The following is a 25,688-nucleotide window of genomic DNA, read 5'->3' as shown; positions in this document are numbered from 1 at the left end:
AAAGGAGGACTTTTTTTCTAAGCAAACATGAGGCAAAACTCTGAAAAAATAAATAGCTAGATGATTCTAACAATGATGATAGAAATTATGGTATAGCTACACTTTTAACCTTATTAAAGCCATATTTTCTTAATTCCTTCAAGATGGCACGCCCTTGGTGGCACAGCTGGATCATAACCTCTGCTGGCAACTCACAGTTTATGTCTTGAAACCCAAGCATAACTATTACTGTTTCTGAATTGCATGATCATAAAAAATTCAACAAGTCATCTTCCAGTAAACATATTCTTTTAGTTGTGAGTGACAAAAATATAGCTCAAACTAGTTTAGACTAAAGGAAAGGGGGTTTATTCAAAGGATACTAAGGTATCTCATACAATCAAAGAAAGCATTGAGTAGCTAGACCACGTGCAAGGAAGCAGCACAGTTTCAGGGATGACTGGAGCCAGGGACTAGAGCCCCCTGCAGGGGCCCCTCTAGTTGTCATTTCTGCATCTCTGTCTGTCTTGGTTTCACTTTGTTTCACTGAACACAAACCTCTTTTTCTTTTTTTCACTTTTTTTTTTTTTTTTGAGACGGAGTCTTGCTCTATTGCCCAGGCTAGGAGTGCAATGGCGCGATCTCGGCTGACTGCAACCTCTGCCTCCCAGGTTCAAGTGATTCTCCTGCCTCAGCCTCCTGAGTAGCTGGGACTACAGGTGCCCGCCACCATGCCCGGCTAACTTTTGTATTTTTAGTAGAGACAGGGTTTCACCATATTAACCAGTCTGGTCTCGAACTCCTTACCTTGTGATCTAGCTGCCTCAGCCTCCCAAAGTGCTGGGATTACAGCCGTGAGCCACGATGCCCAGCCCAACCTCTTTTTCATAGTTAAAAGCAACCAACAACAACCCTTGAGCACCACAGCCCTTTGTTTCCATGGTTTCCAAAGGGAACTATTGTCTCCCTTTCTTGTTTGTAGTTTGAAAATTAGCAGGGGAGGATTTTGATGGACGAGCCTGTGTCATGGTGCCCATTCAAACCAATCGCAGCCAGAGAGGGCAGATGCACACAATCTCTAACTGGAACCATGTGGCTCAAGTAGCAAAACCTAAGAAGGGCATTATCTCCCAATAAAGAGAGGGTATTGGGAGAACCAAACCATAAGTGATTAGCATGCTATTTTTAGATATCACAAAAATATGAAAAGCAGAATTATAAATTTTATGTGCTAAATGTTCAATTTATAATATGCTGAGGGCTTTTACACATTCAATGGATAAATGAATATATTTAGCCTGACTTCATAGGATTTATAAGGGAGTTAGAAATGTGCTAAACTAGGAATCTAAAATCCTGAATCCTCACTACAGTGTTGCTACTAATTAATATTCTAAAAAACATGTTTTTTTCTTAACTAATTGATACATAATGAATTTGGGGCGGTGTGCGGGGGATAATGTATTAGCTACAGATTTTTTATGTAGAGAACAACATGCTCATGTGTAAGTTTCAATTTATCCAACTACTTTGTTGGAATAATTCCTATGGATTGAAACTGCCCAGGCAAAGTATATGCAAAATCTGCATTTTGAGTAAATTTCCCATAAATGGAGTAAGTTTTCCCAGTGTTTGAGTGTTCCCCACTTCCTAAAACTATACACAGTAGATATCAACATTTGTAATCATTGATAATGTAATATGACAAAGAAATTGCTTTCTCATCTGTTAACGTTCAGCTACATCATCTTCATATAGCACTATTAGTCATTTGTGTTATTTCATTTTCCTCTGTTTTTTTTATTTTCATGTACCTTATAATCTTCATCATTTTGTTACTGATTTCTAACAGCTGATTTATGATTAAAGAGGTTAACATTTTGTGGAGGGCTGAAAATGAAATACCATTTTATTCTCATTTTTTTACGTTGGGGTTTTATTTGGAGTTTGTACAGAAGTTGTGTATTGAAAAATAATCATGTTCTGCTTTTTTTTAAGTACATTTTCTCATCACCTTAGTTTCTTTATGTATAAAATGGGTGAGTTGAACTAGATCAATGGTTCTCAACTGGACAAGTACCAGTCAGCCCCCAGAGGAAATTTGAAAACGTGTGGGAGTATTCTTGGTTGTTAGAATAGCTTAGGAGGAGGATGCTAACAGTATTTTATGGAAGAGGGACGGGGCGTTAAATGTTTTTCAATGAGCGGGACATTCCCACACAATGGAGAATTGTCCTAGGCCAAAAGTGTTTGATTGAGAAATATGGGTTAAATATGGGATGAGGCTACAACCAAGCTTTACAACCCATGTGTATTAGTCAGGGTTCTCCAGAGAAACCAATGGGATGTTTATATAGAACAAATATGATGTATATATAGAGAGATCTATTTTAAGGTATTGGCTTTTGAGGTTATGGATGCTGGCAAGTCTGAAACCTGAAGGGCAGGCTGGCAGGCTGGAGATCCAAGGAAAAGTTGAGGTTGCAGTTTTGAGTTTGAAGGCAATGGGGAGGCAGAATTCCTCCCTCCTTGTAGGACCTGTCTCTTCTCATCAGGCCTTCAAACTGGATGAGGCCCAGCCACATTACGTAGCATAATCAGCCTTCCTCAAACTCTACTTACATAAATGTTAATCACATATGATAAAAACACCTTCACAGCAGCAGACTGGTGTTTGGCCAAGCAACTGGACACTATAGCCTAGTCAAGTTGACGTGTAAAATTAACCATTACACCATGATTTTAAGGTCTTTAATATTGTTATTTATTATGATGCTCTCTTCATACATTTCTATTCTTAGAACATTATTGGTCATATATGTAATTAATTGGGTGGTAAGTCCTGACATTGTTTACATGTTCTGGTGGGAAAATACAACTTACTCTCTAGGGCTCTGTTTTAAGTCACAGGCTTAGACTGTATGTTTTGGACTAACATTTGCTCAAGCAGTGGCCCACTGGTCCAATTTACTTCCTTCTTCATTTGACAGACTTCAGATATTGCCAGTCCTCAGTCCCATTCTGCCCCCTACATCCTCAGGGTCAGTGTCAGGGTTTCCTCATCAATTTTCATGGAAGTATTGTGCTCCCATGCCTGATTTCAGGGTGTATGCTGGACCTTTCACATGGCAGCCCTCAAATGTTTTTGAAATATATTGATAGTTAATTGAGACTTAAGGAAAAAAAATACTCCTAGCTCTAATGAGAATTCAAGAGAGTACGAGATGGCCGAATCACCTTGGTCTAGATAATTCCAGCAGCTGAACTTTTACTTGTTCTGTTTATATTAATGCCTAGTATTTGTATTCATTTTGATGCTGACATTGAAATATCACATTCACATTGAGAAATCACATCATTTATAAGCATTTTGCAAGTTGAAACTAATGTCTGGATTTATATATACTACCAATACAGCTATAAGTCATACATGAAGCTATGTGAGTTACTAATTTGTGTTTACTGAATAGATTTCTTTTTTACTCTGAATCTGATTTTAAATCTGCTAGAAAGATTGATTATCCTTCTGATAAAAATATACACCTTTCCTTTAAAAGTCTTGGGACCCAGGGATTAAAATAGGTTCCTCATTTTTTACATTTCACATGGGAAGGATTTTGAAGAACCAGACTTTGTAGCTGAAATGTGAGAGCCCAGAAGACATATCACATATTGCTCATTCTGCTATTAATGTCTGTGCTTAGTGTTTGATCAGGATACTAGTAAAGGCCCTCACCATCTCTGTTCAGACATGTGGCTGCAAAGATCAAAACAAAACTACAGAACTGGCCATGCAGTTCACAAGAGGTGACCTTTGATTTCTGGTAGTAGCTTTTACTTGCTATAGATGGAACCTCTTCTGTCAACACCACTGGCACATTGCTTCTCCTCACTTTTTCCACCCCTATGGACAAGTAATCTAGTAATCTTAGTATCCTTTGAATAACCCCCCTTTCCTTTAGTCTAAACTAGTTTGAGCTATGTTTTTGTCACTCACAACTAAAAGAATATGTTTACTGGAAGATGACTTGTTGGATTTTTTATAATCATGCAATTCAGAAACAGTAACAGTTACACTTGGGTTTCAAGACATAATGTCCACCCTATCCCAAAGCAAACACTGAAAGCAAACTGTTACCTGCTGACATTGTTACAAACCCTAAGACCAGAATACAGATTGTGCTCTCCTCAGAAGATGATGTTGCAGGTTATGGACTGAATATTTATGGTCCCCCAAATTCCTATGTTTAATACCTAACAATGCAATGGTATTTGGAGATGCAGCCCTTGCTAAGTAATTAGGATTAGATAAGCTCATGAGGGTGAGGACTTCATGGTAGGATTGTTGCAGGACTTTTCCTTAGTTCAGCTAAAGATGCAGTTCTTGTCCGTCCCACAGCCATGAAAATTTAGGTTCATAGGCAGTTTGGAGTGTGAGTAAAACAGGCTTTTATTGGGTGAAAAGGAACAACAGGGATTCTCACTAGGCTGAAGTCCCTGCTAGAGCACTTCCCACTGGCAGCTTGAATCTCAGGTTCCACACAGGAAGAGGAGAGGCCAGGCTCCTTTCCCACTGCAACATGATGAACTTCCTGAGGCTCCACCTCTGTGAGCAGGCTAGTTGGAATTTCTCTAAGGACCCCCTCCCGTCTGACTGTCTCAGGATTAGCCAAGACAAGATGCCTAAGAATGAAATCTACCTTGTTGCCATCTTGATCTTGGACTTCCCAGCCTCCAGAACTGTGAGACATGAATCTCTACTGTTTAAACTATCACTCTATGGTGTTTTGTTATGGCAGCCCAAGCCAACTAATGTAATGTATATGCTTGTGCTTTGCTTTCCAAGACCTGTATGCTTCAAACACAGCCAACAAAACGTAGCCTGCTATTGGGTTTGGGTGACCGTATTAGTTCCTATGGCTGCCATAACAAATTACCACAATTGTCATGGTTTAAAACAAGAGAAATTTATTCTCACAATTGCAGAGCCAGAATTCCAAAACCAAGGTGTCAGCAGGGCCACACTCCCCCTGAAGGCTCTAGGGAAGAATTTTGCTTTGCCTCTTTCAGCTTCTGTTGGCCACAGCAATTCCTTGGTTTGCAGCTGCGTGACTCTGATCTGTCTCCATCTTTACATGCCTTTTCCACTTCTCCAGGATGATCTCATCTCATGTTCTTTAACTTAATTACAACTGCAAAGACCCTTCTCCAAGTTAGATCACATTCACAGGTTCTGGGGGTTAGGATGTAGATGTATCTTTTTGGGGATCGCCATTCAACCCTCTATAGATGACTGTATAGTCTAGAAAAAAAGGGTGATAAATTATATTTAGAAACAAAACTGACAAAAGAAAATTCAGAAATGATTTATGTGGGTTTCAGGTCCATCACTCCATACTTTGTCTTCATAAAGATTTAAGCCAGTGGAATTTCCATAAGGTTGGAAAGAAAATAACTTTAAAGCTGCTGAACTGGAAACTTAATATTTTATTTTCCACTTAGTGACAGGCTAAATTACAAAGGCTGCAAAGCATACTGTGTTTACATGCAGTTCCCACTTTGCTGCAATTCAACTTTGGCAACTTCCACTTACAGTGTTCAGCCAATTAAACCTCTCTTATCAACTTAGAGTATTTACAGCAGGAAGGCAACACACAATTAAAGTTCTATCAGTTAGTCAGCTTCCACATGTGCTCAAACGCTCAGCCTCAATCTGTTTCCACCATTCCTTTTGTATCTGAGGCCTTTTCCCGTGGCTTATCAGTCTGTCCCCAAAGCAAGAGAAGTTGGCCAAAGCAAGTTGACAATAGTGGGGTGGAGGAGTACACTCCGCCTCTAAAGGGAGCTACTGCAATGTCATATAGCAAAGGGCTTGTAAGCAATAAACCAGTGTGAACAATAATCCAATTCACACCATGTATGGAAATCTCAAATCCATTCTCTGTCCTTTACAGGAGTTGAAATTGATTGGACTGGATATCCCACACTTTGCTGCAGATCTTCCACTGAATCGATGTAAAAACCGTTACACAAACATCCTACCATGTAAGATCGTCAATTGTGCCAATCATACTCATGTCTTTTAAGGGTTGCAGATTAATCAGTTTTACCAATCTCTGGCCACACTCATTTGTGGTCTGGATCTCAAGGCCACGTCTGAGATTGCATTGATCTCACTCTGTTTTGATGTCTTTAGATCTTATCATATGGAGGAAGATTTAATTATTGTGCTTTTAAATGAATTGCATCTGAACAAAAAGACTGACCATTTGGCCCTTTAGAGATTAAAGAGCCATAGTCAAATTACGGATTGGATCATTTGTACTGTCATAAAATATTTTCAGCCAATTCATTGATAATGGAAAGAGGCAAATGGAAAGGCAATGCAGTGTATTAAAATGCCTTCTCTAACTTCTGACAAGTTATATAGTTGCTTAGCATTTTGTAATAAAAAGCAACATTCAAGAAAAAAAGGTAATATAAAGCACTTACAAAACAATTAAAATACATTCCAGTTTAGATTTCACTTTTCTCTCTGCTACACGCTGTGGGAGCTAGGCACGAATGGAAAAGTGAGAAGAGAAAGGCTGAAAAAGCTCTAGAAAGAGAAGTCTCTTCTTGATATGGTTTCTTGATGAAATTAGATACATTATCATAATAACACTTCACATCTGTACACAGTTCAGAAATTACTTCTTTAATTTAATGTCCACCTACAAAAGAAAGCCATTCTCTTCTCTAGGTCTCCTTAAAGTAGTGAACTCTCTGCATATCTCTAGGTGAAATGAAAATTGCTTAGGCTATATACTATAGCTGTCCAACCAATCTCACAGATACTGTAGTTCCTGAAATACTCTGAACAACACCTAAACAATCCTAGAAACAATTCTTTCAAGGACAGGAGAGCTGGTAGTGAAAAAAAATAGTGGTTGGAAGATATTCACTTGTTTATTTAAACAACAAACCAAAGTTGAACAATGGCTAAAATATCAGGCTAAAAATTGTTATCTATCTACACTGTCACTGACTGATTTAACTTAATATTGGATAGAGAGGGCCAAAATAATTTTTCCTTCCATCCTCAATTTTAATTTTTTATTCTCCTTATTCTCTACAGATGACTTCAGCCGTGTGAGATTAGTTTCCATGAACGAAGAGGAAGGTGCAGACTACATCAATGCCAACTATATTCCTGTAAGTAGAAAAAAAAATATCAGGCATCAGTGCTAACCCAGCCAGAGAAAGACTAGGAGGGCTACATGCCTGTGTCAAACAGTTCGAAAGAGAGCCATTCCCAACCCAGCAATTGAATTCTAAAAAGTTTGCATTACTCCGTTTCATAATAAAGAATAGAAAGAAAAAGTCCATAGATTAGTAATGTTTCTATTTCTTTATAAAGGACCAGTGAAAGGGAAAGTAGAAAGGCTAAAGATCACCTCTCTTGTGTTTAAATTTCACATTCAGCAACCAAATTCAAAGGGTTCCACCCTAGCACCTGCACTTTTAAAATATAAAGATAGTTATTATTGTCATAAAAAGGTGTGGATGTGACTTTTACAGCCTTCTGGAGAACAATGCTTACAATCACACAGACTAATTATGGTCAGTTACTCTGATAGCCTCTTTGATTAAAACAGAAGAAAACATTACATAGGTGTGTGATCCTTTGCCAATTTTATCACCAGTAAATTTTCAGTTTTTTTCCCATAGGCGTGGAGCAGCATTTGGTGTTGACAGTGTCTGGTTAGGTGATAATTTTGTCACTTATCTTTCAGGGATACAACTCACCCCAGGAGTATATTGCCACCCAGGGGCCACTGCCTGAAACCAGAAATGACTTCTGGAAGATGGTCCTGCAACAAAAGTCTCAGATTATTGTTATGCTCACTCAGTGTAATGAGAAAAGAAGGGTACGTACTTACTGAAGCTGCTCCCACTTAGCAGCAAAACCTGCCCCAGCCACTGACGTTGATGAAATGCTTGTTGTTTTCAAAGTCAAATAAAACATAGAGACAAATCGCTCAATTTAAAACATTGTATTCTGGCAGCAAGAATTAGAATTTGGGGGTAAACGCACAGACCCGGTGGTCTTTGCAGTGTCCAAAGGAAAAAAAAGAAGGTTGGAAGTCTTCTAAAAAGGAGAAATATTGCACATTGTTTTCCAGGAAACTTCATTAGCACTAGTAAAGTCTTGGGGAGCTGGCAAGCTCTGATTGGTGAATGGATGGTGGTGGGTAAAACTAGTCTCAGAGTCGCAGCTGGTTGTTTCAGTTGCTATTAGATAACACTAGTTTCAAGTTACTAGAGGCAGTTTCAGCAACCGGGGCTTACAGAGAATTATATTCCTGGAACAATGTTATGCGTTCTGAGTGCTTTTGTTTTTTGAGACAGAGTCTCGCTCTGTCGCCCAGGCTGGGGTGCAGTGGCGCGATCTCAGCTCACTGCAAACCTCTGCCTCCCGGGTTCAAGCGATCCGCCTGCCTCAGCCTCCCGAGTAGCTGGGGCGTTCTGAGTGCTTTGTCCCCTGACCCCTCAACTCCGTTTTAATTAGATATGATAAGAATGACCCAAGTCATGTGATAAGAATTCACACTATGTAGCAGAAACGGTTGTATTTGCTTTATGTTTCATCTTCACCACGGTCCTAATTCTTTAGAGGTGAATACCTTTGTTTTCCCTAAGTGAGCACACTTAATTTCTTTCCTAGCCTGTTTTTTTAAAAAATTGTTTTGTCCTTGCTCCAGGTGAAATGTGACCATTACTGGCCATTCACAGAAGAACCTATAGCCTATGGAGACATCACTGTGGAGATGATTTCAGAGGAAGAGCAGGATGACTGGGCCTGTAGACACTTCCGGATCAACTATGTAAGTCACGAAGCAGAGAGCAGGTACTGTCCCTGTGCTGACACCTGCCGAGACCAGTTTGGTCGGGGAGACCCTAACCCAGCGGCACTAGAGGAATTACAGACACACAGAAATATCGAGTGTGGAGTGGGAAATCAGGGGTCTCACAGCTTTAAGAGCTGAGAGCCTCAAACAGAGATTTACCCACATATTTATTGACAGCAAGCCAGTGATAAGCATTATTTCTATAGATTATAGATTAACTAAAAGTATTCCTTATGGGAAATAAAGGAATGGGTCTGGCTAGTTATCTGTAGCATGAACTTGTCCTTAAGGTATAGGTTGCTCATGCTATTGTTTGTGGTTTAAACGCCTTAAGTGGTTTTCTGCCCTGGGCGGGCCAGGTGTTCCTTGCCCTCATTCCAGCAAACCAACAACCTTGGCATCAAGGCCAACACGAGCATGTCACAGGGCTGCAGAGATTTTGTTTATGGACAGTTTTTGGGCCAGTTTATGACCAGATTTGGGGCCAGTTTATGGCCAGATTTAGGGGGCCCATTCCCAACAGACACCTACACCACCACCGCCGGGCAAGTGCTGGGAGACCAACCCAACGAGCACTTTGAGCTTTGCAATGCTGCTTCCTTCAAGAGGAAAAATCCACTCGCAGTGTCATTGTTTCCCATTCCGTCAGTGATGGTGTGGATGATACAGTCAGTCTGGAGAGGCTGAGAAGATGCAGTAAAAAGTCTTCACTAGTTCATCTCAAATTAGCTCAGGATCATAGAAGACACTATTAATCATTTCTTATCAGGCATCACTGAGGACAGAAGTGTTCTCATTACTTATATTAATCATTTATGAGTATAATTAGGGTATATAAAGGCACACTTTCATTTTAAATTAAATAATTAAATCCTGATTTAGTAGTTTGAATTTTGTTGTTTTTTTTTCTTATTTTGTTCTGGTTTGGTTTTCATTATTTGTAAGGTACTTCTAGGTCTTATTAATCATAATTCCCTATCTCTCTTGAAGGGCTATTGATTTCTGATTGATAACACATCCAAAAAAAAAATGTCTGTTTTTCTCACAAGGCCTGCCACCTTTCTGCTGACAAGTCTCTGAGCAAACGCTAAATATTTCTGTGCCAGGCTTAGGTGCTAACATCAATCAAAGTCATGCCATTGACCTCAGCCTATAGAATATACAGTTTTTACTATTAATAGTCTTCTCCACTTGAACATGCTCTCTATGAAGACAAAATTGAATAGGAAAGTTCTCACTGAGATGTTCTTCCCTGCTTAGAAACAATCCTTTCTAATAGTTAAGGCAATAGCAAACTGTAGCCTGTGGACCAAATTTACCCACTGCCTGTTGGATAAAGCCCATGAGCTAAGAATGGTTTTTACATTTTTTAATGGTTGAAAAAAAACATCTGAGCATGGTGGTTCACGCCTGTAATCCCAGCACTTTGAGAGGCTGAGACGAGCAGATCACTGAAGCCCAGGATTTCAAGATTGCCTGAGCAACACAGGGAGATCCCATCTGACTAAAAATACAAAAATTAGCTGGGTGTAATGGCACACACCTGTAGTCCCAGCTACTCAAGAGGCTGAGGTGGGGGAATCGCTTGAGCCCAGTGGGTGGAGGTTGCAGTGAGCCAAGATTGTGCCACTACACTTCAGCCTGGGCAACAAGAGCAAGACTTTGTCTCCACCAAAAAAAAAAAAAAAAATCAACAAGAAAAATAGTATTTTATGTGAAATGCTATATGTAAATTATGTGAAATTCAAATTTCAATGTCCATATATAACATTTTATTAGAACACAGCCTGCATTGTTTACGAATTTTCTATGACTGGTTTTGTGCTACATCAAGCTTGAGTAGCTGCAACCAAAACTATATGATCTGCAAAAACTAAAATATTTACTATCTCTTTGCAGAAAATGTTTGCTGACCCTTAAAATAGGCAATGGAAACAAAGATTGCCCATATCAATACAACGTTAGAACTTGATACTACCTACTTATTGATATCTACAGGAGATAAATCACTTCTTAGCCATTGTTAAGTGCCACTTGTTAACTGGCAGTTAACAATGTCTTTTATGACCAGGAGAATTTAGGCAAATCCCCATATGACTCTAACAGACTGTGTTTCGTGTTGTTTCGTCGTTTTACATGCTTTTAAGCTTTTTTTTTTTTTTTCCTTTGTGTTTCTGCTTGCATTAGTTTCTGGACGTTTAAGCTGCTTTATCACAGCACACCATAGATAGTTACAATTCTCGCTTTTTGTGTCTGCCTGCCCAGTATACTGTGAGTTTTAGAAGCAAGTGCTGTATCCCTGTGGAATGAATAAATCAGTGAATGAATGAGTTATTTCAAAAATAATAAGGCACTTGTAAAGCATCAATAGACTTTCCATCAGAGAAAATATTTGTCAATCCGAATGCCATTTGAACTCTGTTTTTTGTCCTTAGATATTTCAATTGAAAAGCCAGTGCAAACTGATAACCAAATACAGTACAAATCTGTCCCTAGGTTTGCACGTAGGAGAAAAAATTTCAGAGCACAAAATAGGTTCTGTTCCATGGCCTATTCTGTTGACAAAGAAGAGTCACATAGATTATTGCATAGTCAGTACTATGCTTCTTGTCCTTGGTCTTAAGTGATGACCTATCTTTCAATGACAATCATGTGAAGGACTTGAAAAATAGGAATAAAACATTGAACAGTAGTATTTGCTTGTAAGGGATTTACTTGTTACAAGCATCTGGTACCAGAGTGCCCCCTTTTGGCCATAAGCATAATGAATCTAAATGTTAAGCCCCTACAATGACGGCTAAGTTGCCCAAAAAACATTGTGCTGTGCTAATTAATATATTTTTCCATTTGTTTCATTTTTTGTTTATGCCCTTCTTTGTCCATTACATATTGATGTGTGGAAACTTTCCAATTATAAAAAGATAAAATTACATAAATAAGGAACTCAAGGTAAGAGAAATTTAGGAATAGCTAAGTAAGATAAAACCAGAAGAGTTTTCTCCTTTAACAAGAAAAGAGAAAAATGACCATAACACACAACTTGTCACTTCCTACTACTTGAAACTTGGCATGAACTGAGTGAGGGCTGGAGACTAAAGATCATCAAAAACGTGTTTGTTGCCAGGGACTTTGTGCCTTGCTATTCAGCTCACAAGGCTGACCCCAGTTCCAGGACCCCTGCCTTGTAGCTGTGGAGAAACTAACTACAATTTAATTATTTCCTGATATTAAATCACCTTGCACTTTTTAACTGAATACATTTTCACTTCAACCGTACTGGAATATATATATTGGCTACAATGTACACGTGTTATACAAATCATGATCAGCATTTGAACAGGGCAAGCATTTTCCTGAACTTTCCTGGCAACTAAAGTTATCTGGTGGCTGAGTATTCTTAAATCCTCATGATGTTGAATAAGTAAATTATTCTGCACAATTCATTATGCCCAAGATAGTTTCTCAACATACTTCCTGAGGAGAGCAGGGAGGGTAGCCAGTGTCTTTGTAGACTTCAAGTTCCGTGTGTCTAAGCCAGAGCCCTTGAACATAGTAGGGAGGCACTGCACGCTGCTGGGGATATATTAGGTGCCAAGGGTACAATGGGTGTAGGGGAGGTGATAACTTATGTATATTTGAACAAATCTTACATATTTATTTATACATTTTATTTATGAATTGTCTTTATACATTTATTTTCTGCCCAAGATCACTGACTCTTTGAAATTCATTTCTCTTTTAATACCTGAACTTCAATTTTAGCTCAAAACTGACAGCGAGGCCAAGCTTCCTTCCTTCCCACTTATGATATAGTATTCCATCCTCTGAGTGAATTCTAGGCTCTTCACAAGTTTGAGGAATGAGGGATGAATCAGACCTTTATGAAGCCTGGGTTTGGGATATTTCTGACGGTTGATAACAAGTGGAGAATATATAACTCTTACAAATTAGTTGGGACTCAAAAGAGTTGATCTGGAAAGATACACATTCTAGTTAATATGTACTCAGTTCAGAGAGAACAACAATATATTTGATGTACGGGTTAATAGGAATAGGTAAATATACAAGTAATACTCACTTACTAGGGACTCCCAGAATCAACCATACAATTGCACGGAGCTGGATGACAGTGAGTGATAGTGATGAGGTACTAGTAAGTAGTAATATCACACACGTGATTACACTTAATTCACACAACAACTCTTGTTACAAGTATCATTAGGCCATTTTTAGATATGAGAAAACTGAAGCTCAGTGAGTCAGGTCCTCTAGTATCAAAGCCCAAGACAAGGATTCTCATATAAGTGATTTTATGAAAGTGCATTCCTAGGGAAAGACCATAAGGAAGCAAGGGAAGCAGATTGACAGAGAAGAAGCCCTACAGAGCATTCAGCTGAAGTCTCACCTGTGCTGGATCCCACAGGCAGTGCTGGGGCATGAATAGCACCATGGTATTGTCTCACTCTGAAAAAGGCTGGATTTTTGCACCCCACAATTAGACAATCATTAGCTGTGAGCTGCTCTCAGCAGAGGAACGCAACCTCTTAGGCATTTTCTATCGAGGCAGCTCTGTGCAGTGGAAGGCAACTATCAAGAGAAGGGTACTGCTGTGCTTTTAGCAGCAACTGGGAAAAGTGTGTCCCAGGCTGGCAAAGTGTATCTAAAGGGCACCAACAGCACTTTCTACAGTGTTTAATTCATTAGCCAAAACTGATGCAGCTTCTAAATGACAGAGCCAGGATGCAAACCCTAATCTGCTTAAGTTTTGTCCACAGGTACAGATTAGCCTACTTATCCTACTATTTGAAGCTTTATACAATTAGCGTGTTTTTTTTCAATACCTATTTTATGCCAGATATGGTGCTCAAAGCTGGAAAGGAAAGTGTACTGATCAGGAGTGGAACATGGTTCTACCTTTTTGCATGATTAACTAGTGGAGTCCTGGGTCATCCTAACAGTGAACTGAAAAATTAATGCTTGTTTTTGGCTTTTTTCTCTAAAGGCTGACGAGATGCAGGATGTGATGCATTTTAACTACACTGCATGGCCTGATCATGGTGTGCCCACAGCAAATGCTGCGGAAAGTATCCTGCAGTTTGTACACATGGTCCGACAGCAAGCTACCAAGAGCAAAGGTCCCATGATCATTCACTGCAGGTAACCTCATCAACTGCATTTTCTATTAAATATTAGGAGTTGGTTTTGTAAGAGGAATAGCTCACCATTCCATAAGCCCTTATCAGATTTAGTTGAAAATTAAATAAACTCTGATGTTTTTTAAACTATGATTAATTGATGTCTCGCTATATACAATATTTATTCTGGCTTTCCTTATCTATACCCTATAAAATAGATGTTATTACTCCAATTTTTTAATGAAAAAAATAGAGAAGGGTAGAGATGTTAAGGGATTCACACAAGTTCATGCAGCTAGAACGTGGAGGAGTTAGTATTCAAATCCAGGCATGCCAATCTGCATGGATCATGCCCTTAATATGTGATATTATCCTACTCCATCAAGGATTCTGAGTAGTTACAACATGAACAAATACAAGGTCAAATTATAGAAAGCTGATCACAGTTTGACATAATATAAATAGGCATAAAAACTAGAAAAGGCAAAGAAAAATGAAAATATTCAGCTTATGAAGATAAACATATTTGCTGTGGTTCCTCTTCGGCATTGTCTCTTAAATTTTTGGACAGTAGAATGAAAAAGGATGTAGGATATAAAAAAATCAAGGTCCACACTAATTCCCAACAGGAACAGTTATCATTAAATTTAATTTGTTCTTCTTACTATATGAACTCCATCAAAATCTATCTCTGTTACACAATATTGCTGTAAAATCCTTATGCAACCTCAAAAGAATAGGGGACCTAAACGTGCTCCAATGGCATGTGAGAGGTGGCAGTGGGATGAAGATGTGAAGAGAAGCATTGGCAGCCATGCCAACCTAAGCAAATAAATCTACAATCGCAGACCTACTGCCATGGCCCTTGTGAATTAGAATGGCTAGAATGAGGATGTATGTGTGTGCATTCATGCGTGTTTGTGTGGAGTGTGTGTTTCCCTGGAAAGGAAAATGCTTCATAAGCTACTAAGTTTCTGTTTAAGGCAGATATTGTTGCTGTCAATCCACTGTAGGCATTCACAGGTTAAAAGATGTGCTTTAGCAGATAAGATTATCTGTTCTCAAAATGGTTCTTTTCAAGAGCAGAAAATGAAGCTCTTCAACTCTGGGGTCAAACTCACAGATTCCTTTCATGGAAGATAGTAAGTGCAGTTCTGGATGTGATTTTACAGGTGCTCACCCAATGGCAGATCATTTTATCTGAGAAATCCTGGGACGGAAGAGTTGTCTAGTAGAAAAAGCAAACTTAAACTCAAGGTTTATAGAGTGGGATTTTTCTAGCAAACTTTCCATATATATTGGCCTGAAATTTCTCTTTTCCCATCATTTCACAGTAATTCAAAGCTTAGAGCCATTTGGCTCTTTATTGAAGATTGGAGGAAAAAAAGGGCTGACTTCAACACATAAAACTAGGGACTGTGATGGGCAGTTGGCCAGCGCATGTCAGTCCACTTCCACCTGTGCCCTGAGCACTGGGACTGGGGGACTGGATGAGACTGGGTCCAAATTTTTCATCTGATTTTAAGGCATCTGTGAGATAGAAGCAGGCCCAGGACCCACTAAAAGGGCAGGCGTGCTGTAAGGCAGGTCTGAGGTGGTGAACTGAACTTGGAGTTGAAGATACACAAATCTCTGTGATCCTAGAGCTAGAGTTAGGGTATGGACATCTCAACTGGACTTTTGAGCTGGTCTGAGGGCTTAACTCTGATGCTGTTTGAAAGACAGGGTATTGTTTATGTGTATCAGCTCTCTGAATGCAGAAATCAGTTCCCGAGAGTACTCAGCATGGAATCCCTATTTTTCTGCAGAAGCAGAGACCCCAAAAAAGGGTGTGGCCAATGCAGTGCAAACCTCTCTCAGGAAGGTAGCCATGATAGTCAGAAATGTGTCATTAGAAGGAACACCAACCACAACTGCATACTTAAAAAATCAGTTAAGTGGAAAATACTGTTAGGAGCTTAGTCTTCTTTTTTCCACAAGGGCACTATTAGTAGTTTTTTAGAAATCATCAGTTTTATTTGAACAGTAAAGTAGCACCATCTGGGCCAGCCGCGGTGGCTCAGGCCTCTAATCCCAGCACTTTGGGAGGCCGAGGTGGGAAGATCACCTGAGGTCAGAAGTTCAAGACCAGCCTGGCCAACATGGCAAAAGTCCATCTCTACTAAAAATACAAAAATCAGCCAGGAATGGTGGCGCATGCCTGTAATCCCAGCTACTCGGGAGGCTGAGGCAGGAGAATCACTTGAACCTGAGAGGCAGAGGTTGCGGTGAGCCGAGATCATGCCATTGCACTCCAGCCTGGGCAACACAGCAAGACTCCATCTCAAAAAAAAAAAAAAAGAGAAAAAAAAAGAAGCGCCATCTGAATAATGTGCCATTGGAACATTCTTTTGCAGTGCTGGAGTGGGACGGACGGGAACATTCATTGCCCTGGACAGGCTCTTGCAGCACATTCGGGATCATGAGTTTGTCGACATCTTAGGGCTGGTGTCAGAAATGAGGTCATACCGGATGTCTATGGTACAGACAGAGGTAGGAACATAATCTGTACGTATTTTTAAATTTTCCCTGGACTGAAAAACTTACCATTATTCAATGATACACTTCAAAACAATTCTCTCAAACTTCTTTGTATCTTTCTTTCCCATTTTCTTATTGTGTATGTTCAAACTGCTTTGAGGCATAAAAGAAACAGACACTAGCCTCCAGAAATCCATTTGACCTGTAGTGATTATACTTTTATTGGCATCATAATTCAGAGTGCATGGGTAGATTCGTAAGAGTAAAACCTCTTTGAACAGACTCAGAGTCAATTGCAGATAACAGCCATCCTGGGTAAATGCCACCAAATAGAGACTGTAGAACTGGTGCAATTTGATTTATATTTGAAATGTTGGATTTGATTCAATACATTTGTCATTAGTTTAGCCTCCGTGTGACTCTATCCCAATTCACTTTTGATGATGATTAGAAGTTGGATTTGAGCTTTCTGTTCCTTTTATGATTTTAAAGATTCCCAGTCCCCAACCTACCAGCATTGCCAGTTCCCTTCATCTCAATGATGAAGATTTATTATTTTAACAACATGGAAGCATCCCCTGAAATATCCAACAGCGTTACGTGCTCCGTCTTCCTCCTCTTCTCCCGAGTCCTCCCTCCCTGAAAGCCTGAGGATGCACTTAGTCTGGAGCGGCAACCCAAGGCAACGCCGGCAGACAGCACCGCCTGCCTCAGAGCAGCCGTGGGTGTGTACCTCTGTGGGCGCAAAAACCCAAGTACAACAGCTTGTTCATAAGCCTCATCACCCAGCCATACTCGCGACTTCTTAGCTTCAGTTTTACAATAATCCTTTTTCTCAAAGAGTGTGTGTGGGTGAAACACTTGGGTAGAACACAACCTGGCCCGACCTGTTATCAGGATATTTTTTAAATGCTTTGGTCTTCCTCATGCTTTTCCTACCCAGCACCACTAGATGTCAGTATCACTTCAAAAGCCTAGAGTAATGGCGGCCGTCTCAGCTGTTTCTGCTTTCCCACTCCTTTTACTTTTCTTTCCTCCTACCTCCCCATTCTTGTCTGACCAATTTTTGGCAAGGCTGTTTCAATACATTCATTTCTGAACTACAGCAGGATCATACCACTTGGGAAAGAGTTATCGTCGTTAATATTCAGACCTCTCATTGATAATTAGGAAGCAAATCCAATTGGTTTCCTCACTTGGTTTCAATCATGCTGCCTAGTAATTTAGTGTGGTGGGGACATCGATATCACTTTTTAATCATAAGTTTAAAATGTCTGGTTTCCCAGAGGAGTCCACTATCTGGTGAGTAAACAGTGCTTTATTAATCAGTCCATATTTTTGGCTTTTACTTCCATAAATTCGCACCCTGATATGTGATTAAAACTCCCCGTTATCTATATGAATCACCAAGCTTCAAAGAGCCACACCTTAAGTATTTTGTATTTAATGAATTGTCTCCTCAATTTACTTAATTCATACCTTTTAAAACTTCATAGATTTTGGGGCCAGGTGCAGAGGCTCACAGCTGTAATCCCAGCATTTTGAGAGGCTGAGGCGTGCGGATCACCTGAGGTCAGAAGTTGGAGACCAGCCTGGCCAACATGGTGAAACCCCGTTTCTACTAAAAATATTAAAAAAATTAGCCTGGCCTGGTGGTGGGCACCTGTAATCCCAGCTACTCGGGAGGCTGAGGCAGGAGAATTGCTTGAACCCAGGAGACAGAGGTTGCAATGAGCTGACATGGTGCCACTGCACTCCAGCCTGGGCGACAGAGTGAGACTCCATCTCAAAACAACAAAAAACTTCGTAGATTTTAATTATGGCCTGTTTGCTTTTGACTTTTCTCCAACTACAGATTCTTAATCTCTTTCACATGACACATCCTCCATCCCATTTTTAGGGTCATTATCTTTCTTTGGGTGGTTATCAAGCAGCCACCATGTCGCTTTCTGCAAAGCCAAGAAAACGTTTTGTTTTCTCCCTAAATGTTTTACCCTAAATTTTGGTTGTTTCATTTGTTTATGCCAGCATTTTATGTTGATATCTCCTCGGACACAGCCTTTTTAAAGTACAGTATCCCCATCCTGGCCAACATAGTGAAACCCCGTCTCTACTAAAAATACAAAAATTAGCTGGGCGTGGTAGCACATGCCTACTACAGTCCCAGCTACTCGGGAGGCTGAGGCAGGAGAATCACTTGAACCTGGAAGGCGGAGCTTGCAGTGAGCCAAGATCGTGCCACTGTACTCCAGTCTGGTGACACAGCGAGACTCTGTCTCAAAAAAAAAACCATAAAATAATTAATTAAAATTAATTATGAAATAATTAAAAAAAAATAAAGTGCAGTAGCCCTTCCCTGAACTCTCGTGGGGAGTTCAAAGTCAACAAAGGGGGCAGAGGTCCCCCGGGTTACTTACTTTTTCCGACTTTTCTAGCTTGACCCATGATTCCCTAAGGACTTCATGGTGGATGTTTTCCAGTTCCAGTTATTTATCTGTGTCTTTTTTTTTTTAACTTATGTCTAGAACATCTTGTTCATTTACCTTTATTTTTTCCTTGTTCCTCTGCTCACCATGGTTCATCCCGTATTTCGAATACAGATTGATCTGCCTAAGATTCTCCTTAAGCCCATTCACATTCAAATTCTGCCGCCAGGTCACAAAAGTTAACAAGGAAATAACAAAGTAAAAAAAGCTTATTCTTTTCACATGTGTCATCCTAGAGTACTCCTTTGACACTAATGATTTTCAAGAGAATGAAATGATTCTCCAGTTGAGCTCTGTTTTTATGTATATAATCAACCCACATAGACCATATTTCCTCCCATCACTGGTATCTAATTTTCCAGCCTTCTCTACATTGCCTTGACTCCATCATTCCACCTCACCCAAAAAATTGCAGAAGTAGCAGATAGGATGAGCCATGTCTCCAGGTGCAACATGCTGCCTGGACTGCACTGTGACCTGCCCTCTTCCTCTTCCTCTTCCTCACCTGCCCAGACACACTTTATAGACTTCTTCACGCAAGTAGACGCATATTTAGAAAGAATGCCAGACCCTGGGGGGAGCCTGAATCTCCACTTTACTGCTGCACAAGTCACATCACCTCTCAAGGCTCCCATTTCTCTTCTGTAAAATATGAATGATAACTTTCACTAATTTTTGTAAAGTAGACATGATGGGAAATAATATAACCTAGATAAGTGCTTTGAAACTGTGAAGTGCTACTTATGAATGATGTTCTCCTCTCTTCTATTTTTATCAAATATTTTGTTTGGTTTTCCTCTAATATCCTAACCTGGAGGTCAGTTGGGGCTTTGCTTTGAGCAGCCCATCCTCCTGATCTGCAGTTTGGATGTCGGGACTTTCAAGGACAAGTCCCTCCATAAACAGTCTTTATTTACTTTTCTTGTGGTCTTTTTGTTTGGTTGTTTTTTGTTTTGATACAAAATGTAGCCACTAAGCAGATGCAGATTGAATGTCCAGGCAATCTCTGGTCTTATCTATTCCCTGTGTTGACATAACACCAGAAACAATGGATTAGGTGTCCATGTGTGATGACCACAAGGGGTAGCTCAGCCACTGATAGAATACCATCACCACAAAAGGGAATATATTTTCTCCAAACCGTGTTGAAAAATACAGGTTAGGCTGAGGTATCAACCCAGTGATGTTTGAAATATTAATTTTGTTTTTTGTATGAAGTTGTTACACAGGAAGCTTCTTAAAATCCTATGAATGTTTTGACCAGATCTCATTTAAATGTTATTTCTAGTGGTATTACTTATAGACAAACTCTGGGAAACAAAGAAAAAGGAGGAGCACTGTGAAATTACCCTTACTTCTTAGCAGAAAGATATATTTTGGTGATTTCATCTTGGCTTTCATTCAAGTATAACTTTTACGTGATTGTGCGCATATTATATGTATGTATATATGTGTGTTACTTTACATTCTATTTACGTTGTAGTTTCTCATTTAGGATTTTACTATGTAGCCTGTATAGTATCAAAAATTACCTACAACTCTGTAAATCTCATTTTAAGGACAGACTGATGTTTCATTATAGATACACTATTGCATACGTAAACGAATCTCCTTTTTATAGAACATTAAATTGGATTATTTCCCACTTTTTACTATTATCCACAACATTTATTAGCACTTTATTAATTCTACCTCCACAAACAATAGGTAAAATGGACTGCCTCAACAAACTTGTCATCATTAAATATTATTCTTTTCCTTCTAGCTTTGTCCACTACACAGATAGAAAATAATTATTTCAATGTACTTTGTATTACTTGACTATTTTTGGCAAATTTTAATATTTCCTCAGTTTACTTCAAAAATCATTTAATAAGCACAGCTAAGTGCTAGGCATTAGGAATAAATGCCTCGTTTCTAACTTCCAGGGAATATTTGGCCTAGTGGTTGATGTCCTTTACTTATTTGTCTATTTGTATATCTTACTGATTTGAATGACTTTATCACAAAAATAAAGGTATCAATATTCTGTCATAATTCTAGAAAATATTTTTCTTTCTCAGTTTCTGGTTTACCCTATGTTTTATTCTTTTTAACTTTTTAAAATATATAGTAGATCAAGATTTTTCTTTGTAATTTATTCTATTGCTCTTAATTTTAGAAATTCCTTTCCTAAAGTAATCAGAGAGAAATTAACCAATATTTTCCTCTATATTTTTAAAGACAATTTATTAAATTACCTGGAATTTGCTTTGGTGTATGATAAGGGGATATCCTTTTTTTTTTTTTCAAAATAGCCCCATGATTTGATTGAATATTCATTTCCTTTAGCATTAATAATGATTTAATGTACAGCATGGTGAACATGGTTCATAATACCATATTGTATACTTGAAATTTGCTAGGAAAGTAGATCTTAAGTGTTCTCACCACACACACACACACATACACACAAATATATATACATATATGTATATACACACACATATATATAAACATATATATAATCTGGGGTGATGAATGTGTTAACTAGCTTGATTGTGGTAATCATTTCATAACATATATGTATATCAAGTCATCACATTGTACACCTTAAATGTATACAATTTTTATTATACTGCAATAAAGTTAGGGGGAAAAAATTCCACTGTTTTTAAAAAAAGCCATGATGTTCTAAGCTCTGTTATTAATCAAAATACTTGTACAGTTGATTCTCTTGGATTTTCTAGTTATAGAACTGTGTCTCTGTAAATAATGAAAATGGTTTCCTTTAACACCAGATCTTGATCATTAAAACTGTCATAGTATAAAATATTATATCTTTGCACATGTCTACTCTGAGACCTGTTTTTGTCTTTTGTTCCAGGAGCAGTACATTTTTATCCATCAGTGTGTGCAACTGATGTGGATGAAGAAGAAGCAGCAGTTCTGCATCAGTGATGTCATATACGAGAATGTTAGCAAGTCCTAGTTCAGAATCCGGAGCAGTAAGTGGAGAAGAGCTCGCCACGAGTGCTCGGTCTTAGAACTATTAGAGGGGGACGTGAAGGATGGGACAAAAGACAGCAGTAGCCATTTGTATTGACTCTGACTTCACATGAGTATTTCTTCCCAGTTTCTGGCCTCACATGGGTGGTCACAGGGAGAAACAAGTACCGTAGCAGATCTTTGAGTTTCAATGTACCTTAGTTGGTGTTGGCAACAAACAGGAGCTTCTGCACATCATGATGACTTTGCCTCCATTCCCTCTACTCAGAACCCTAAATTATTCTGTTATTGGATCTGTGCCTGTAATATCAGGATACCACCATCCAAATCTATCTAGATATCTTGTGCAAATATTTTACTGATTACAAGGGCTGTATACGGGGTTACAAAAAGACATGAGCTGGATTGGACACTCCTAAAACCAAAAACAACAGTGACAATAGAGTCTCAGGATAGCAGAGTCTGAAAATACCTTGGCCTCGCCCATTATGTGAGCCCTTACTTGAGAGCTTCATGAAGACACTTGTAACATATTCAACGTCCTGTACTCCAATTTTGACTAGGAGATCAGATTTTGGAGGTGTAAGTAATCTTGGTTGAGGTAACAGTAATCTGCCCATTTAGTTCAGTAAACAGACTGTAGAGTGTCTGACTATATTGGGGGAAGAGGAGCCAATGACTGGGTAGGGAGATGACAGTGGTACATGATGGGAGAATCATGAAAGTCTGGGAAGCATATGGACCAGTGGGCAGGATAGGATTAGCACTGCACCTCTACATCCATCAAGAGAGACGGAGCGCAAAATGGAGCAGGAAGGATAAAAAATAAAGACAGAGAGAAACAAATTTGCTGGGAGAGGGAAAGACATTCAGACCCACAGAAAGGAGGCAGCACACAGAGAAAGATGCACAGATCAACCCACACCTGCATGGGTTGTGAGACTGAACATAGTGAGAGCAGTGGTGGAGCAGGAGAAGGTTGCTGTGACACTAGGCTGCTTACTGTCTTTCTTTGTCTCATTCACAGGAGAGGACATGATGTGCACCCATCCTCCCTTGCTTCCAGATTGTTTTAGGGGGCCCTGATAGTCATTTTTCTAAACAGAGGCCCTGCTTTGTAATATGTGGCCAAGGAGATAATTTATCTCACAGAAGCACCGGGAAGACTTAGCCTTAAAGAGCCTACAGTGTCTTTTTGGACTCTTTCACTTCGGGACATTTAATAATGGACCAAATTCAACAGAACACCAGGAAGGTCAAGACGCTCTGCAAAGGGCAGGAAGTACAGCACTTCCGAAGAGTTTAGTTGGCCCTTTGCTGGTTGGGCTGAGTTTTTTAAGTGTTTGTTTTTAAGTGCAATAATTTTTGTGTGTGTGTGATTCTTATCAGAAAGTTGAATTGTTTTCTGCCTACACCATTCATCAGCCCCATAACCCAGGAAGGAACAGGCATTGTTAGCATCAGATTATACCTCATTATTAAAAGGAGGCATGGCCACACATGAAGAAATGGTCATTCTACTTCAAAGAAATTGAGCCAGCACTATCTGTACTCCAACATTACCGGATCTGGATTGGGGAGGTTGGTCAGGGAAGAGAGGGGTTCTACCCACAGATCAACTGTGTAATCTTTTCCTATTCAAGCTATAATTCAAAGTAGAGTAGAAAAAAAATTGTCTTAACTGTTCTAGTTCTTGACGGTTTTCTTCCTTATTAACAGTTGGTGTTTCTTCCTTGGTCCTTTTGGACTAATGCTACTGTCCAAGTTCTTTCTCAAGAAACCACATCTGGTTCAGAAGAGTGTCAAGTCGCATTCTTTAAACTCTGTTGCTGTCTGAGCAATCTTGGTGCCTAGACTTTGCATTCCTTGTTCTGTTGACCTGCATACATGTGAGAGCTATTTCTTTAAGAACTATATAGGCTGTGAAAACGCACTTTCTTTCCCCCAAAGAGCTGGGAATTTATGAAGTTATGGCAATGAACTGCAGCATGCTGGGACAATTATTTGACTACATATTTTTTGTAATATTGTCAAATGTCTCTATGGATTCTGACAGAGATTTCTTTTTGTTTTGTTATTCTTTTGGTTGTCAGTTTCATTTTAACGAGTGTAACTAGTAACATTTTATTCTTTGGATTTTGTATAATTACAGTACATGATTGTGTATTGTGACATGAATGCTGTCAAAATGACATTGATGGCATTGTGAAGCCTGTTACTTTGTGTCACTTCCTGATAAATAAGAGGTGATGACATGGATATACAACAGAAAACACTTTGAGTTGAAAGTAAACACAAGCTGGCTGCTTCCCTGTGGCAACTGTGGCTATTGTGAGCTTCCATGTGTGTGCTTCCAGGAGGCTTTGCTCCTCTTCATACACCTGACACTGCCCCTTCCCTGGCTTCCCTCCATCCCTGATCATCTTCATGAAGCCACAGATATAAGATCAGCTTAATATTTTATCAGTGACCTTAGTATTGGTGAAAGATGCCAAATGAACAGCTCTGCACCCCACCGTCTCTTGTCACTGAGAAGGCTTGGCCATGGCAGACCTTGGCAGAGTTTCTTGCAAGATCTGGCCAGTGAGTCTCAGTTTCACCTTGCAGGGTGAATGGCAGAGGATGCCCATACCCTGCAGGTTAACAGCTTGGGCTCCTCAGGGATTGTCAGTTCCTACTCACCTCCCTGCTACCACCTCCTCCTCTTCTTCTCACCCCCCACTCCTTTATTTCCCTTTTTGGACATTTTAATAATATATCGCACCATTCTTAGGAACAAACATGGTTAATGAAAGGTGGTAAAGGGATGTGTGACATTCTTAGATTTTCACACATGGACAGTCAGGAGTGAAATGTGCAACCTTGGAAGAGCTGATGCAATGTATGGTAATCTGAAATACATTTCCAACACTGCTGCTCAGAGCATACACAAGTTTTGCAGCCTGGAACATTGCTTCCCATGAAACAAAGCACTTCATAAATATTTTATGTTTTTCTTCAGCACCCCTTCAACGTAGGGATCAAATAGTGCCAGATCAATTTTCCCAAAAGGAAAGAGGAAGTATCCAGAGTTTAGACTGAAGGGACTGAAGGCTCAGAGTCAAAACTACAGGAAGGTCACACTGTTCTCTGGAACACTGTTGCTCCTCAGTTTGTAGAGTTTATGATGGAAAACACATCAGCCTATGAAAAGACTTGATTAATCCTGATAATAACTTTGGAATTATCTCTCCTAGGTCTCAGTTAATAAACTGAAGAATGACCTAATCATAACTCCATATCTTGTAACAGGTATAAGAAGTATCAGATATGATGATTGACCCACAGGTGCTTTGTGTCTTGTTCTCTCATGTGTGTTCCCTAAGGCTGCTCTAACCAGTTCTGTTTCCACACCACGACCCAAATTTAAGCATTCAGAAGGGAGGCTTCCAGAGCCTCTGTATTATTAATTAGGGTTTTTAAAATTCATTTGAGTAATGCTTTGTTCCAAAAGAACACAGGGGCCTTAGTGCATGTGTTCATAATAGCCTGTATGGCACACAAAAAGATCTAAAAACTTGAGCATTACAAAACATTTCACTTCGAGTGCTATTTATTTTTTTTTTTTTGAGACAGAGTCTCTCTCTCTGTTGCCCAGGCTGGGGTGTAATGATGCAATGGCGTGATCTTGGCTCACTGCAACCTCCACC

At 39.4% G+C, this 25,688-nt stretch overlaps 1 protein-coding gene across 1 annotated transcript in view; it reads left to right on the top strand.

Annotated features, from left to right (window-relative positions):
* Positions 1-24,319, top strand: part of PTPRO (protein tyrosine phosphatase receptor type O) — a 254,642-nt gene extending 230,323 nt beyond the window's left edge. The window contains exons 20-27 of the mRNA XM_030804533.1: positions 5,934-6,024; positions 7,097-7,173; positions 7,755-7,889; positions 8,724-8,846; positions 13,873-14,027; positions 16,402-16,537; positions 21,878-21,998; positions 23,027-24,319. Coding sequence (XP_030660393.1) covers positions 5,934-6,024; positions 7,097-7,173; positions 7,755-7,889; positions 8,724-8,846; positions 13,873-14,027; positions 16,402-16,537; positions 21,878-21,982 — 822 coding nt within the window. The 3' untranslated portion in view covers positions 21,983-21,998; positions 23,027-24,319. The remainder of the gene's footprint in view (positions 1-5,933; positions 6,025-7,096; positions 7,174-7,754; positions 7,890-8,723; positions 8,847-13,872; positions 14,028-16,401; positions 16,538-21,877; positions 21,999-23,026) is intronic.
* Positions 24,320-25,688: the final 1,369 nt, after the last annotated feature.

Source organism: Nomascus leucogenys, chromosome 23 (genome assembly GCF_006542625.1).
Source record: "Nomascus leucogenys isolate Asia chromosome 23, Asia_NLE_v1, whole genome shotgun sequence".
NCBI classification, from domain to species: Eukaryota; Metazoa; Chordata; class Mammalia; order Primates; family Hylobatidae; genus Nomascus; species Nomascus leucogenys.
Note: the sequence above shows the minus strand (reverse complement) of the source record. Positions and strands in the feature narration are given on the sequence as shown.